Here is a 16,365-nt window from a genome sequence, read left to right on the forward strand (position 1 = left end):
ATTTGTTTGACCGCATAAAATCGACAGAAAATTAGCAGTGTAATTCTGTTTCTAAAACCTTCATCTGCATCTTAGTACATTCTTTATCTAAATTTGGATAAATAAAGTATATGATTGCTTATCTTTTCCATTTCATTCCTTTAAAACCCATCCCTTAGGCCTATTAAATATTTAATTAGATTTTTCTGAAATAAATTTATAAAATAATATAATAATAAATTATTTTTCGTATTTTATAATATTATCTTCATTTTATTTTCATTTTAGTTAATTTTTCTAAGCTTTTCCACTAACTATTACAGCTAAAAAATTTATTTATTTATTATATTTTATTTGACTTTGTTTTGAGAATTTTTGTAACATAGTATGCTTGTGGAACGGTTGAACCGAGTGGATCAACCTCGTATGACGGAGAATCATATTTTGACTTAAATATAGCTGCAACTATGATTGCAAATATACCACCCGCCAAAATTCCAAAACCCTGCATGGCAAAGACTGCGGCAATGAAAGCACCGTGAGTCTTCTTATTAGAATATTCTGACATTATAGTAGCCGATAGCGGGTAGTCTCCACCAATACCGAAACCAAGCCCGAAGCGGAAAAAGCGAAGAGTTGTCGTGACTTGTTTTGGAGTGTGTCCGAAAGAAAGGCCGCAACCAAGTGAACAGATTACCATAATCAAAAGTGTCATGCCATAGACTTTTTTCCTACCCAACTTATCACCAAGCCAGCCAAAGAAAAGTTTCCCTGAAAGTGTGTCACAGAAAGCGACCCCGTTTACAGCCGCCGATACATTCGGATGCAATGTTCCTGGCTTCGTTGCACCATCAACATGGTAGTCTATACGGCCGAGCAACTTGGTAACGAGGGATATGCAAAATAGATCATATGCATCGGTGAAGAAGCCCATACCAGCTATGATGATTGCTGTGAAGTGGTACATTTGTGTTTTTGCCACATCGAGTGCATTTAGCACCTGCATCGGAAACAATGACTATGGTGCGCGGGAGCCGCGTCAGTGCATAACAAGGAGTTGTGGCGGTAGAGAGGCAGGTACGAAGCACATGTGGTGGCTGCGCATACAATGATACTCGGGCGTGTGGTGCGGCCGCGACGGGCGACGGGCGACGTTGCAGGCGATTGTTGGTCACCAAGTCGACGATGGAGACTTTCACGGTCTAATTCGGCGAATTTTGAGTAGTTTTGTGATTTCAATGATTGTTTGTTGCCATTTGATGAGTTTAGAGTCCTTTTGACAATCTTAGAGTTTGAGGTAAATAATAATGTGTTTATTGAGTTCTCTGATGAGTTATGAGTTGATCCTGTTGAATGTGAGGATTGCAGAATATTATTATTATCCTATTGGTGAGTAATGTTGAACTTGTATGATAATTTTCTTACCCTGTTGGTGAGCATAATTGAGTAATAATATGTTTACTCTATTAATGAGTATTGTTGAGCACATATGTTAACATTTTTCTATATTGGTGAGTAATGTTGAATAAATATATAAGTATATGCATGTTGTTGAGTTGTAAGTACATATATATTGTTGAGATGAGTAGTTAAGATGAGGAATTACATGGTGGCCTGATACTTGCGTAGTTGTGGGTTTAGATGAGGAACCGTTGTCGAGTTGTATATTGATATTGTTTGTTACATTTAATGTCATTTATACCTTAGATAGGTATGCCTTCGGTCTAACGAGGTGGTCTCAGATTCATTGATGGAATCGTTGGTTCATATGAGGTACCAGAAACGGGTCTAAATTTATTGGTGGAATCGTTGGTTTAGATGAGGAACCCAAGACGCTGGTCAATCAATAACATAACTCTGAAATCCAAATACTTGGTACCTAATGCATGTTGAAGTAGTAAAGATGAGTCATATTGCATTATATAAAGTGGCATATGTGATTGTTCTATGTCTATGAACTATTTTATGTGGCTTCTGAATATTGTTGTTCAAACTATCCTAACTATTTTATACACCATTAACATTATGAACGCATTTCTCACCCCTTTTTGTTTGCTTGTGTGACTCTTTGTGCCGATGATACAAATATCCATGTAGAGGAGCATTAGTTGTTGATGTGTGGAAGGATCAGCGTAGACGCCTACTTCGTTTTATTTATCGTTTTTGAGTTTACTTAGTATTTTCGCATTTCACTCTGATAGTGTAACATCGGGGAGGGTTTTCAGTTGTTTGATGTTTTCTTAATTTTTTTTTGTATTTATTTCCTTATGTTGGAACTAAGTTATTTTTATAAAGGTATGAGATATTTATGTTGAGTTGACGATGTTTCAATTTCCGCTGCTTAACTTTAAATGGAGAAGGATGTTTTATGAGGAATGTGTGACACCCTATGCCGATTTAAAAGATTCATTTGCATGAACTTTTTAAATATGTGTTTTAGGATTAGGGTGTTAGAAGTGGAAGAACATCCAACCACAAGAAAACCTTGTTCTCCAAATGCTTGGCAGTCAAACACGACACAAAGAGATGTTAGTAAGATTCTTTCTCACTAAAACAGTGTGGACAAGACATATCCATCTCGAGAAATAAGAAGTTTATATCTTCTAATTCCATTTGAGTCATAAATTTTTTATGCAAGAGACGCCAACCAAACTTGAGATAATTACTTGGTGCTTTGATCTTCTACAACCCGTCAAGACAACTCAGAACATCAATTGGAAAAACGGGACCTACATATAAATCAGACAACCATTGAAAGTTGGATTTCACAGAAAAGTTGTATTGATCCCTCCACCATACAAACTGATCTTCAACACTTGGATTCAAATGAATATCATGCAAAACTAAACCCAACTCTGCTAGCTGCGAAAAACCAATAACCAATAACTCTTCTGTATTGATTTGCAGGTGCCTCAAATCTAAAACCCACGCCGAACCGATCCAATAACCAACTTTAGATACCTTTGATGATTTGTTCTTAGCACATCTAAACACTCTAGAAATTAGATTCTGAAAGCCTCCTGACCTAACCACCTCACCTTCCAAAAGCCAAGAGAATTCCCATTGTCACTCTACCAAGAAACTTAATATCTCTCCACCAAATTGAATCCTTCACATTAATTTCCTTAGGGAAGTATTCACTAATTTGAGCTTGAATATCTCCATATTTTAAAGTTAGAAAATCAAATTAAATTGCATTCTTCTCCTTAATAATTCTCCACGTCCATTTGGACAAGAGAGCAAAATTGAATAACTCGTAACTCTTGATTCTTAAACCTCCTTTCGCCATAACCATACAAACCTTTTGCCAATTAGACTAACAAATCCTCCTCCTTCTCTATTTTCCCCCATAAGAGCACCCTTTGAATCTTGATAATAGATTTTATAACTGATTTTGGAGCCTTATAGAAGGAGAAGAAGTGAACAGCTAGATGATTAAGCACCAAATTTAATAACACCACCTTGCCACCAAAAGATAACTTCTTCCCTTGCAAAATAGCTAGTTGATAAGTTCCAATAGATAGTATTTAATCACATGAAAACTTGGCACGTATTGGCTAAAACTAAAATTTTCTACCATTGATTTATTCAATTAGTGCATATGATTAAGTTTGATACATATATGTGTGGTGCTTTTTGATCTCTTTGTTATTGTGCAGAAATTTCCACAATTCACCAAGATTGAAACACAAAGTAAAGAAGAAGAGTTCATGCATATTCTCTAGGCGGGCATCTAACAAAGTCAAGGAGAGAGCTCTCCCAACAAGCCAACAACGAGGATCAAGCATGGAGAAATAGAAGCAAACCATAACCCTTCTCTCCAGACGAGCCTCAAGCAAGCCATCTCGCCCAGAGAAGCCATAGAGAGAGCCATGCAAGATAAGTCATAGACGTTCCAAAAGAAAAATGTTCCATTATTTCCGAGAGAAGCTGCAGCGAGGAAGGTCGCCTAATGAAACAATGTGGTTTGAGATGCTGAGTTGGCAGATACTTCGGAGTGAAGAAAGGTGGCTCGCCAGGCGAGAGCAGTAGGGCAAGACCACTATATATAGTTCAAAAACATTTCATTTAAGGTGTCTTAAAGAATATTATAGAGAAATATCTTAGTAGTGAGAAAGAGACAGAAAGAAGAGTAGATTTGAAGAATATAAGTTGGATACCCATCAATCGTCAGGAAATCGTCATTGATGCTCATCCATCTTCCTTTCTTCTCATTTGTAATCAAAGCTACCATGAGTAGCTAAATCTCTTTCTTGTTGGGATTGGATATAATCTATCAGTTTCATATGTATTTATTATGATAGTGGCGTTATATATGAATTAGTTATTTATTGATATTGATGTTATCCTTATTTACTTGCTTAACTTATACATTCGAACCGTTATTGAGAAATACTCTTCAAATATCGATCTAAGATAATTATATATTAGATGCTAAAGTATAGACATAGATTTTGGTTTAACATTTACAAGAGTATCGAATCTTAATGCTATTGTATTGTTTAATAGGATAAGAGACCGTCGATTAAATAATACAGTTGAAAACTCTCGTCAGGATTTTATACATAACGATGTCAGAGAGCGATACATGATAATATTGATCAAATGACTAATCTATGTATAACTGGTCAAAAGAATACATGCGTAACCGGTCGATGAACCCCAATCCCAACAAGCTTTCTCATATTTGAAACTTCACTTATCATTTACCATTTTTTCATTATTTTATGCAAACAAACAACTTGAAAACTTTTCACTTAAACTATATCAACTGTTCAACGGCATTTAATATCACATTAGTCCCTATGGATACGATAAATAAATACTTAATTTTGATGTTGAATATTGCAACCATCAAAAAGGCACCGTTGTCAGGGACTGGAGTTTAGATATTAAAAGCATTGCGTTAATTTATATTTGTTTAAGCAATTTTGTAAACTTCATATTGTACATATATTTCCAGCTATCATGTTGTTCACTTGTGTGGTTAGATTGTGAATCGTGTGTATGCGCGGTAAAACTCTGGAAGATCAACTTTTTTTTTATCTAGAGATCGAAAGGACGATCCGAAGGAACAACAGCAAGACCAAAATCCATAAACAACTAGCCAAGCAACGAAATCAACAAGAATGAACTTCTACCTAAAATTATTATTCTCATCAACAAGATAAAGTCATGGCCGAGGTTGAAGATAACACTGAAAACGTCATCAACAACAACCCACCCGTAGTTGGAAGTATACCATGTCATAACAATCTGAGGCGACTAGCTCACTTGGCCAGAACTTCTACAAATTCCAGGAAAGCTGAGATGAAGACATGATTACTCTATATTATTTCTGTGAATCCTTTCGCCGGTCTTGATCATGAATATCCTTACACTCACCTCACCAAATTCTATGAATTAGCCAGTACACTTGGAGCCTCGGAAGCAAATTAGGATGTCGTCTTTATGATATTATTTCCCCATTCTTTGATTGATAAGGCTAAGGATTGGTACCTATACCAACTAGCATAAATCATGACCAACTAGAATATTCTTGAAAAAAAGTTTCTTAATCGGTTATTTCCACACAACAAGTTCTTAGATGCAAATTCCGTAATTACCGTGTTTGCTCAAGGCTCCACTTAAACACTTTGTGAAGCATGTGATCGTTAAAAGTCTATGTTGAGGAAGTGTCATAGTCATGGTTTCAATGATATTACACAACTTCACATTTTCCGCAACGGACTTCAAGCACAACCCAAACTTATGTTAGATGTAACAACATGTGGTTCCTTAATGTCTAAGAGTGTAGAGGATTCAATAGCCATCAATGATCGAATGACCATTAAGTCCACTATAACATGGGTGCCTCACAATGGAAAACTGGTATTCTCGAGTTAGGAATAAATGATGCTATCCTGGCTCAGAATACGTTACTAACTCAAATAGTGGAAGAACTTACCAAGTAACTTTCAAAACTTCCAAAACAATTCAAGCAGATGCAGGAGACACCGAGTAAACCACAACATATCGCTTTTTGTGAACTATGCACATGTGATCATCCTACTGGATTTTGTCCCCCAACTGTTGAAGAAGTGAATTACATAGGTAATCAACAACAAAGGAAAACACCATATCAAGGAAATAATGGCTATCAATGCGGAAATAACGCGATCTATGGTCAAGGTTGGGGACAAGATACAGGGCCATCAAATAGGCAAAATCCTTATAAAAAATTAAATCAACATCCTCCACAGCCACCCAATCAACTAAGAGTCTCCCTTTTAGAAAAATCAGTTGATCTAGAAAATTAGCTTATCTGTAACTTTAGCTAATCTGATCTCCAAAATTTTCGTGGTAATCTTATAAAGGAACCCTAGCAGAGAAATCATCCAGAACTCCCCAAATGAGAGGGGGGCGCCACTTTAGGAATCAAAGTGACAAAGTAAGAGAAGAAAAATAAGGGAAGGGAAGTCAAGCTAAAGAAGCAGTTGATCATAATACCCATATCCTCTCTAAAAAGGTTCCAAAAATCTCTTGAAAAGGGTAAAATTAAACCTATATCCACCTTGACTTTTACTACCATCACACTGAGAGACTACAAAGTCGACCTCTAACATAATACAACATTAGATAGAGGCCCATAAGAGGCTTATGAAAGTGTTGAGTTAAGTAAGTCGTCATCTTTTGTGTGATTTCATACTTTTAACACAAGCATAAAAGAACCAGAGTTGACATCAACTTCCATAAGCCACTTGATCTTTGCCCTTTGAACAAACTGACAATTATTAATCCTAATAAAATTACATAGATCATAGATAGCCCTAGATTTCTCAAAAATCTCAGACAGTTGAAGAACTTCATGGTCCACTTGAACATCCAAACATTTAAAATTTTCCATAAGATTATCAATATAAATTCCAACTCGTCAAAAACCTCCTTATTACACACTTTTAGCTTTCCTTTAAGAAATTTAAGCTTTTCTTTGAGAACAAAAGCTTTCTACCAAGAGGAAGTAGATTTAACCCAACTCGCTCAAACCACTTCAAAAAAAATAGTATGACCTAGTAAAAAATTGTTAAACCTAAACGATTTTAGCCCCGAAAGGTGATTGGCATACCGAATCATGATATGAAATGATCACAAACGTCTATAGGCAAGCACACTAAGATATCATCCTCAAAATTTCCCACTAACCCTAAAAACTTAGAATCATACCCATCCTACTAGTTGCTCTCATTCGTCTGGAACCAAGTAAACTTTCTTCCCAATAAGGGAAGATCAATAAGTTCCATTTGCAAGATGAAACTTTTGAAACCAAGATAATCAGAAGACCCTCTCATTTGATGAATGTCATTTCCCTTAACCCTCTCAAAACTAGAATTGTCCGAATTAAAATCACCCAAAACATACCACATCGTTCCTCTAAAAGTACCTTTACACCGCATAATATTTGACCACACAAAATTCTTCTTAGGTAAGGAACATTTGGAGTAAATATTAATCAATCAAGGGATTTTCTTGGCCCTGACTCGTGAAACACGCCAAGAAACCCAAATCTAAAAAATGAAAAAAGGGATGAGCCTTTTGACTTACACCAAATCAATAAAAGGTCACCATTATTACCAATAGTAGGGGTGAAGCTCCGATCACAAAAAAAGAATTCCCATAGATAATGCACCAAAGAGACAACCATCTCACCGAACTTTGTTTCATAAATCACTGCATAATCAAGTGAGTTGCCCAAAATAAACTTCTTGACTTTAGACTTCTTAATACCATTCCCTAAGCCTCCGACATAAAAAGAATTGATCAACATCTAAATACAACTTCTAAACCCCCTAACGGATCCCTGTTGACAGTCCCTACTCTCTAATCCCGCCAATCTAATCAACTCTTCCTTATCACTCAACCTAAAAGGACATTCTACCTTCTTTAATTTTAACAACTTAGTCGTTGTCTTACCTTAAAAATCATCGGAAATTTCAAAAGTCAACCGGACAAACTGCAATAAATATGAAGCACTAAGAAGAATAGAATCTTCCATACTAACGGACAAACTAAGCTTCAGGAAATTCACATCTTCTTGTGAAATAGAGTTTGAAATACTATTATTCATTGTCACACCGGGTTTTTATCTCTCTTCTTTTCACTTACTTCTTTCTCTGTTACTTATTAGTATATCTCACTCTCTAACTAAACAATCCCAAATGTCTCCATTTCTACATTCTTAGGAAATGAAGACACAAGAACCAATAATTCAAAACATAACTAAATCAGAAAAGTTCCAAACCAATAATTTATGATGTATGGTACTTATACAAATCATAGTATTTAAAAAATAAAAGAATGGATTTGGTACAATACATTTCAAAACACATAAAAAAAATGATGTTAATTTAGAGTGAGGGGAGGGAGGAGGTTTGGGTATGTAGGTAGGGCTATAGTGTAATCTCAGGGCTAATGTTTTTATACAAATGTATAAAATGCATCATGTATACTAGGGGTGTTCAAAATTTTGGTTAACTGATCCAAATATCTAATCTGAACTGAATTGAACCATAAAAAACTTAAATCATTTAAATGGTTAATAAATTGAATTGTTTATTTTAACCAATTCAATTAATCTAATTGAATTTAAAAACCAGTTTAAACTCTTATAAACTCTTTCCACAATTTTATCTAAAATATAAATACTATTATTTCACAAATTCAATAAATTTAATAAATCATCATATTAAAATGATAAATATTTTAATTATAATCTTTTAATATTTTTTAGTCAGTTATTATTATCATAAAATTTTCATTTTCGCATTACATGTTCTTCCCCAAATATGAAAGATGAACCCTAAATCATCTTCTCTCCAATTCAAACTCAACATCAATTTCAATTTCACCTTCTATTTGTTTTGAATCGATTTCGATTTCAATTGATTTCATGATTATGTATGTGGATGTTGAATTTTGAATTATGTAGGATTGTTATGTAAGGTTGATTTGAATGAATGTAATGGTAGAATGATTTTGTGGAAAGGGTACTTATTTTTGGAGGCAAAAATTACAAATTGCTTTAGTTTTTCTTTTGACACATACAAATTACTTTAGTTAGAATTAATATTAGATTCAAAGTCAATTCTAATTGAAAAATTCTAAATATATCAAGATCAATGTTTCTATATTAAGACTTATGAATCCAAATACGTACCAAGATTTCTAATACGGAGAATATTCTAAAACTGATACAATAAACCTTTTTATTTTTGATTCTTTTTGTAATCACAAGTTTATGTAGTGTTTTTAAATGTGAAGTCAAATTTTCTGATATGATATAAGTGCATAGCAGAAAAAGTTGTCGGCTTGGCATTCGCTGATGAATATGAATTCAATTTTTTTAAAAACAAAAAAGAAACAGTTTTTAAAAAATCCAGATTTAAATTCAATTTTTAAATTCAATTTTATTATAAAAACAAAAAAGAAACAGTTTTTTTAAGTATATAAAAAAAACAGTTTGGAATTTGGTAAAAAAATTAATCCAATTTTTTTAAAAATTGATTTTAAACTGGTTTAAAATTATGAACCGGTTCTGAATTGGTTTTAAACCGAATTGAATTGATTAAACAGATTAACCATTTTTTACTAAAGTGGTTTTTAAAAACTGCATTGAACCATTAACATGGTTCGGTTCAATTCAATTCAATTCATGAACCACGAACACCCCTAATGTATACTGCTTTATAAAAGTGGTTCATGAACCATTAATTTGGGTGGATCACATTAGACACAGTCTGTTAGTTAAATGGAACCATATTCTATACTACATATAAACCATATTCTATACTATACTACATATATAGTTACAATATATTAAGTTAGATGACATCAGAATATATAAGTAACACAAAATACAAAGTATAAGAACGTAGAGAGCTAGTTTGAGAAGAAAATATATGAATAGAATCACATTATTTATGAACAAAAAGTACATCACCACTGTTTTTTTAAGCTGTACGTAAACACAAACTAGCTAAAAAAGTGTGCGCATATTACACACCACTATACATACCTATGTGTCACGTGACTACTGAAAGAACAAAAAAAAGAGGGAACAAACTAGAAAAAATGCTATACACAATGCATCAAATGACTACTGAAAGAAAAAGAACACAGAGAAAAGAACTAAACAATGTCTTCAGTGGTCTCAAGGAAGATGGTTCCTCGGCTACAACTTGTTAAATTCAGGGCTTTGGCAGCGGCATCGGAGGCAGCATTGGTGCCGGCAACGGAGGCAGCATCGGTGGCTCAGCAGCAACAAGAGGCTCGTGCGAATCACGAGCGAAAAACACCTAATGAATTAATGATTACATATTTTCATAATATAATTAAGAAACAGTAAACGTGAAAGTTGAAAGCAACAACATATAGAACTATGAAGAAAGAGATGAATCGATAAAAGAATGATAAAGAAAAAGAATTTTTTACCACCGCAATGATAGTAATAACACCAGACACTCCTATCACCAAGTACAAACGCCTAACAAAAGTATTTATATCCTCATCATCATCATCTCCTCCTCCTCCTCCTCCTCTCGGATTTTGTTGCATTTCCACGTCACCACTTGCAGTATCATCTCGTGACAACCCTCCTCCCATGGTTAATCTTCAACTCTCAACAGAACTTGACGTTTCTTTCTTTCAAGAATTGAATGCTATGACCAAAACAGTTACTTGAGAAGGTTATATATAGAATTGCAATAGAACTTTCATGAAGTAACTAACTACCTCAACGGACTAACCGTTTTTTCACTTTGTTTGTTATGTTAGTTAAACGGCCACACTCTAGCAGACTGTTCATGAGAAGTTTGTTAGTTTTGATTCTTCATTTTTATTTTTTGGGAAATTTATTAATTTTGAATTGGTTAACATATTAACTGATTAATTCGATTTTCATAAAATGGTCAATTCTCTATTAGTTAGTTATTTGTATTTCCTACGTCTGATTTTTTTTTGTTGTTCTAGTATTTTTTTAAATATTATTTGCCTCTTAAATTTTTAAGAGTATTTAAGAATTTGCCTCTTAAATATTACATTTCTTGTAAGTTTGGTAATTCTGATCAGTGTGATTATTACGATTTGAGTGAAATTAATAATTTCACATCGAATATCAAATTTAAAAAAGTTGTATCCATTCCACTTTAGTTGTTTTATTAATTTGTTTGACACAAATAAGAACCGAATCAATGTTGGTACTTTTATATCACTATAGAGTTAAAGTTGAGTTGTGGTCACAAATATTTTATATTTTTTTATGAGTTTAAAGATAATAATAATAATACGGTGTAAAATACAGGAAAGTTCATTATGAACACAAGAAAAGTAGTCTTGAAGCCGATCTCATCAAAACCAGGTTATTTGAGCTTTTAGAAAATACTTGTCCATCATCAAACTTTGAAAAGGTGAAGAACATGAAGACTACTTACAAGCTTTTGTTCAAGATCCTCATTGGATGTCCAACCCCTAGAGAAGGAAAAACTGATCAAATCTTTTGGGATCATAGACACTTCATCTGGTATTTGGTCAATGAACAGAACATCAATCTCACTAGTTACATCTTGCATCATTTGTGTGAAGCTATCAAGGAGAGCAAGAAACATAAAAAGAAGAATGTACCTTATGACAAACTTTTGCCTGAATTGTTCGATTAGGGTCATCTGATTTACTCTTTGAGAGATGCTTCTGCTTATAATGATCTGGAGAAAATTCATGGGAACATTCTCTTTGCTTTAGTTCTGGCCAACATGAAGCTTCTGAAGAAGAATGAAGTCGTGTTATCAAAAGAACCCCTCAGAGTCAGAAGTTCAAAATCTGCCTATCTTGAGGAAATTAGGGAAGACATTGAGATGGCAAGAAAAGAAGTTGATGTTGTTCTGACTTACGAGGAATTACCAGAAGAACCAACTGATGCTTACAAACCTTCTAAGAAAAGAAAACATGTTGCTTCTGATACTAATAAGTTAGTTTAAAAGACTCATAAAAAGAAGGTTGTACAACATAAGGAAATTCAGAAGGAGATTGAAGAGGTAGTCTCCTCCACTGTATTGATGCCCACTAAGACACTAAGTGGAAAAACTCCTCAGAAGAGATCTTCATCTTCTATCACCATTGATGCACATGTGAAGAAGAGGAAGTCAAGAAAGATGATTCTTTCTTCTGAAATTGATGAGGAAGAAAAGGAAACTGAGATACCTTTTGTCAGGAAGACAAAAGTTATGGAAGATGGACCTCATAAGATTGTAGAAGGATCCATTCAAGGGGATCACAACTTATTGTAACTTCTGAAGCTTAGATGGGAGAAGTTGTTGAAGCAATTACTGGGTTGAAGATGTCTAGGGGTGTTTCTGAAGCTGAAACCTCTAGTGTGCCAGAAGAAGGTGTATTAGAAGCTACTACCAATATTTCTTCTTAAGCTGTTGGTGAAGAGGAGCAAGTTGCTTCAGATGCGGTGGAGATCGATGTGACATGTAACAATCTGAACTTTATCTTTCAGGATTGTTTTGATGCTTCCACCTTAAAGAATATATCACTAACACCCTCACCCAAACTATCTCTAAAACACACCCCATCAACTGTTCATAGAATAGTTCAACAATCAGAACCTATGATGGATTCCCCTAACCCAACACCTATAATTCAGATTCTAGAAAATGCTATAAATCCAGATGATTATGAACATCCAGTTGGTGAGGCCACTAATGATTAGAGAAAACTGGCTTGAGCCCCTTATAGATGTTTATAGTGGGAAAAATTCATCTAGTTCTAGCTCAGAATATAAGTCTGACTTTATTGCTGATCTTGGTCTCAAACCTATCTTTGTCAAACTTATCAAAGTTGTCCCTCTTAAAATCTTCACCCCACAAAATCCACAAAATGACCAAACATGTTCTGCTGAAACAACTTTTGATCAGAATAACTTATCTGTTCAACTTGAAGTTGAACATGTTATCCAAAACTAACGAGAATTTGAACCTACACCAGAACCCGAACCTTCACCTAAACCTCAAACTCCACCTTCACCTGAACCTGAACCTCAACCTTCACCAAAATCTCTATCTAAACCTTCACCCGAATCAAGATTTATTTAGAATCAATCTCAAGTTCAAATTATATCTAAACCTCAAATTGAAATTGAAGAAGTTTCTTTGGACCAACCTCAACCAGAAACTTCCCAAAACCAAACTGTCCTAGAAATCCAACCATCCGACCATCACTCTTCTCCTAAAAGGAATGATGATGTGTCAGAATCTTGCACAATAATCCTATCCCCTCCCACACAAACTAACATTCCACAAACTGACACTCCACCTCCTCCACCCTATATCCAAGCCCAAATGAAAGAATATATAATTGTTCTCTTTGATAGATTGTAGAATCTGGTTGCTGAGAGAATTACAGCTTCTGACCAAGTAGCTTATGCTGGAAAATGGGATTCTCTCACAACTTCTGTGGTATCAGCTCTTCAAAATATGAATTACATCTCCTCAGAGTCTGTTGCATCTTCCAGTCAGAGGCAAGATCTTTTGGAAGCAATGCTGATAACCAGGAAATCATGGCTGTAAGAACAAAATTGTTCTACAACAGATTCCTTGATTTTGATGATAACAAAGGATGAAACCAAAAATGGCACCCTAACGAAAAGTTTCTAAGTGTGCAGGATTCTAAAGATAGAAGAAAGAAATCTGATGACATCATCAGATAGAGTACCAGATCAGAAGCATATTATCAAATGATCAGAAGCTCTGAAGAAGAAACAAGTTCAAGAAAGTCTAACTCTGAACTAAACAACAAGTATCAGAAGCATCTGAACAAGAAGTAAGTCCTAGAACCTCTGACTCTGAACAACGCTTTCTGAAGAATCTATTTAGATCAACATCAGAAGCAAGATTCCAAGGTTCTCCAGAAACACAAATTCTCTGATTATGGATTTGCTAATCATGAAAGAGTAACGTTGAAGACAAGTAAAGTTTTTCAAATGGATTTCCTAATTGAGAAAGAGACGTTAATCTCCAATCTCAATAAAGAAAATACTACTTGTGGTAAGTAGTCATTTCAAGAAGAAAAAGTCATCCTGCATTAGCTAATTATGTGATGGCGTAACTTCATCTCAATATCCACCAGTTTCAACTACTACTTCAACTGATCTATATAAAGGATTGCAAATCAACTTTCAGTAACACACGAGAGAACAAGTCAGTAAGCCAACAAGCCAAAATTATACTGAAACACCAAGTCAAGAAAAACATTCTTTCTCTCTAAGATCTTCACGAAGCTTTTGCTTATAACGTGAAAAACTCTTGTTCTTAATATTGTAATACTTGCTTTCTTAGAAGCACTCAAGATTACATAAATCTTTCATTTATTGTTTGTTGATTTCCTCAAGTGACTTAGTGTAGTCTGTAAACTTGAGAGGACTAAGAGATTTTTCTCTTAGGCGTTGTTTGTAATCTTTCAAGATTAGTGGATTAAGTCCTTGTTGAAGGCGAAATCACCTTGGCCGGGTGGACTGGAGTAGCTTTGTGTTATAAGCGAACCAGTATAAAATCCTTGTGTGATTTTCTTTTTGAAAAGCGCTTATTTTTCAAAACAATTCAAACCCCCCTTTCTTGTTTTTCTCACCTTCAATTGGTGTCAGAGCTCCGGCTCTGTTATTGATTTTCTAATCAAACACTTAACCGTGTAGAGAGATCCAGTACGAGAAAAACAATGGCCCACTCAAATGAAAGAGATTCTTACAATGCCAAGCCTCCTGTTTTTGATGGAGAGAAATTTGATTACTGGAAAGATAGAATCGAAAGTTTCCTTCTGGGTTATGATGCTGACCTCTGGGACATTGTCACAGATGGATACACACCTCCAGTCTTAAATGGAGCTGAAGTTCCCAGAAGTAAGATGTCAGAAGATCAGAAACGTGTCTTCAAAAATCACCACAAGGCCAGAACAATACTTCTAAATGCTATATCATACAACGAATATGAAAAGATCACCAACAGAGAGACAGCTAAAGATATACTTGACTCTCTGAAGATGACCCATGAAGGAAACTCCCAAGTCAAGGAGACGAAGGCTCTGGCGCTTATCCAGAAATATGAAGCCTTCAAAATGGAAGATGACGAAGCTATAGAGGCTATGTTTTCTAGATTTCAAACTCTTATTGCAGGTCTTAAAGTGCTAGACAAAGGATACACGACTGCAGATCATGTTAAGAAGATAGTCAGAAGTCTGCCAAAGAAATGGAGACCTATGGTTACTGCTCTAAAGCTGTCAAAAGATCTGAACAATATCAGCCTTGAAGAACTTGTTAGTTCTCTCAGAAGCCATGAGATAGAACTAGAGGAGGATGAGCCTCAGAAAAAGAACAAGTCCGTAGCGCTAAAGTCCAGATCTGAAAGACGGAAACCTGACAGAACCAAAGCTCTCCAGGCAGAAACTGAAGATACTGATGATTCTGAACCAGAAGACTCTGATGACGAAGAAGAGTTGTCCCTACTAACCAGAAGAGTCAAGCAACTCTGGAAAAAGAGGAACAACAACTTCAGAAGACCAAGACCCAGAGGGGATCGATCAGAGTCAACTTCAAAAGGTAAAGCTAACAAAGATATTACCTGTTATGAATGTAAAGAAACAGGTCATTACAGAAATGAATGCCCCAAGTTGAAGAAAGACAACCCTAGAAAAGAAAGCTTCAAGAAAAACACTTTCAGAACAAAGAAAGGACTGATGGCTACCTGGGATGATAGTGAATCTGGATCATCAGAATCTGACTCTGATGAACAGGCCAACGTAGCACTTATGGCTACCACATCCAGCAGCTCAGATGAAGAATCTGAAGAGGTATTTTCTGAACTTTCTCGATCTGACTTAGAATCATGTTTGTCAGAAACTCTTACCTCTTACCAGAAATTAAAACAAAAGTTTAAAAATATTAAAGGCTGTCTTAAAGCAAAATTTGAAGAGTGTAGTGAACTTGAGATAACAATTCTATCACAAGAAGATACAATCAAATCTTTAATGTTAGAAAGAGATGAAGCAAAAACAAAAAGCTCAGAATTAGAAGAAGCGTTGTCTCAAGCACCACAAACTTCAAATAAAATTATTTATAAATATGAAGAAGCCTTTCAAGAATTTCTGAAGAATGGGATAGATAGGAGTATTATGGCATCCATGATTTATGGAGTAAGTCAGAACAATAAAAGGGGAATTGGGTATGATCCTAAGGAAGATAAAACTTCTACAAGTGATCAAATTAAATCTCCTTTTTCATATCACTACACACACACACAAGAACATAAATTTAAAAATGCTAGAAAACCCAAAGTTATGAGAAACTCTGGGAAAACTAATCTG

At 34.9% G+C, this 16,365-nt stretch overlaps 1 protein-coding gene across 1 annotated transcript; it reads right to left on the minus strand.

The window, feature by feature from the left end:
• Positions 1–322: 322 nt before the first annotated feature.
• On the minus strand, positions 323–985 carry LOC127122299 (probable inorganic phosphate transporter 1-7). The gene has a single exon (XM_051052659.1). The coding sequence runs from the start codon at positions 983–985 to the stop codon at positions 323–325; it is 663 nt and encodes a 220-aa protein (XP_050908616.1).
• Between the last annotated feature and the right edge of the window lie 15,380 nt (positions 986–16,365).

This window comes from Lathyrus oleraceus, chromosome 2 (genome assembly GCF_024323335.1).
Source record: "Lathyrus oleraceus cultivar Zhongwan6 chromosome 2, CAAS_Psat_ZW6_1.0, whole genome shotgun sequence".
Classification (NCBI taxonomy): Eukaryota; Viridiplantae; Streptophyta; class Magnoliopsida; order Fabales; family Fabaceae; genus Lathyrus; species Lathyrus oleraceus.

Coding starts and splice junctions, on each gene's coding strand:
- LOC127122299 (XM_051052659.1), bottom strand. CDS start 985: ATGCAGGTGCTAAATGCACTCGATGTGGCAAAAACACAAATGTACCAC.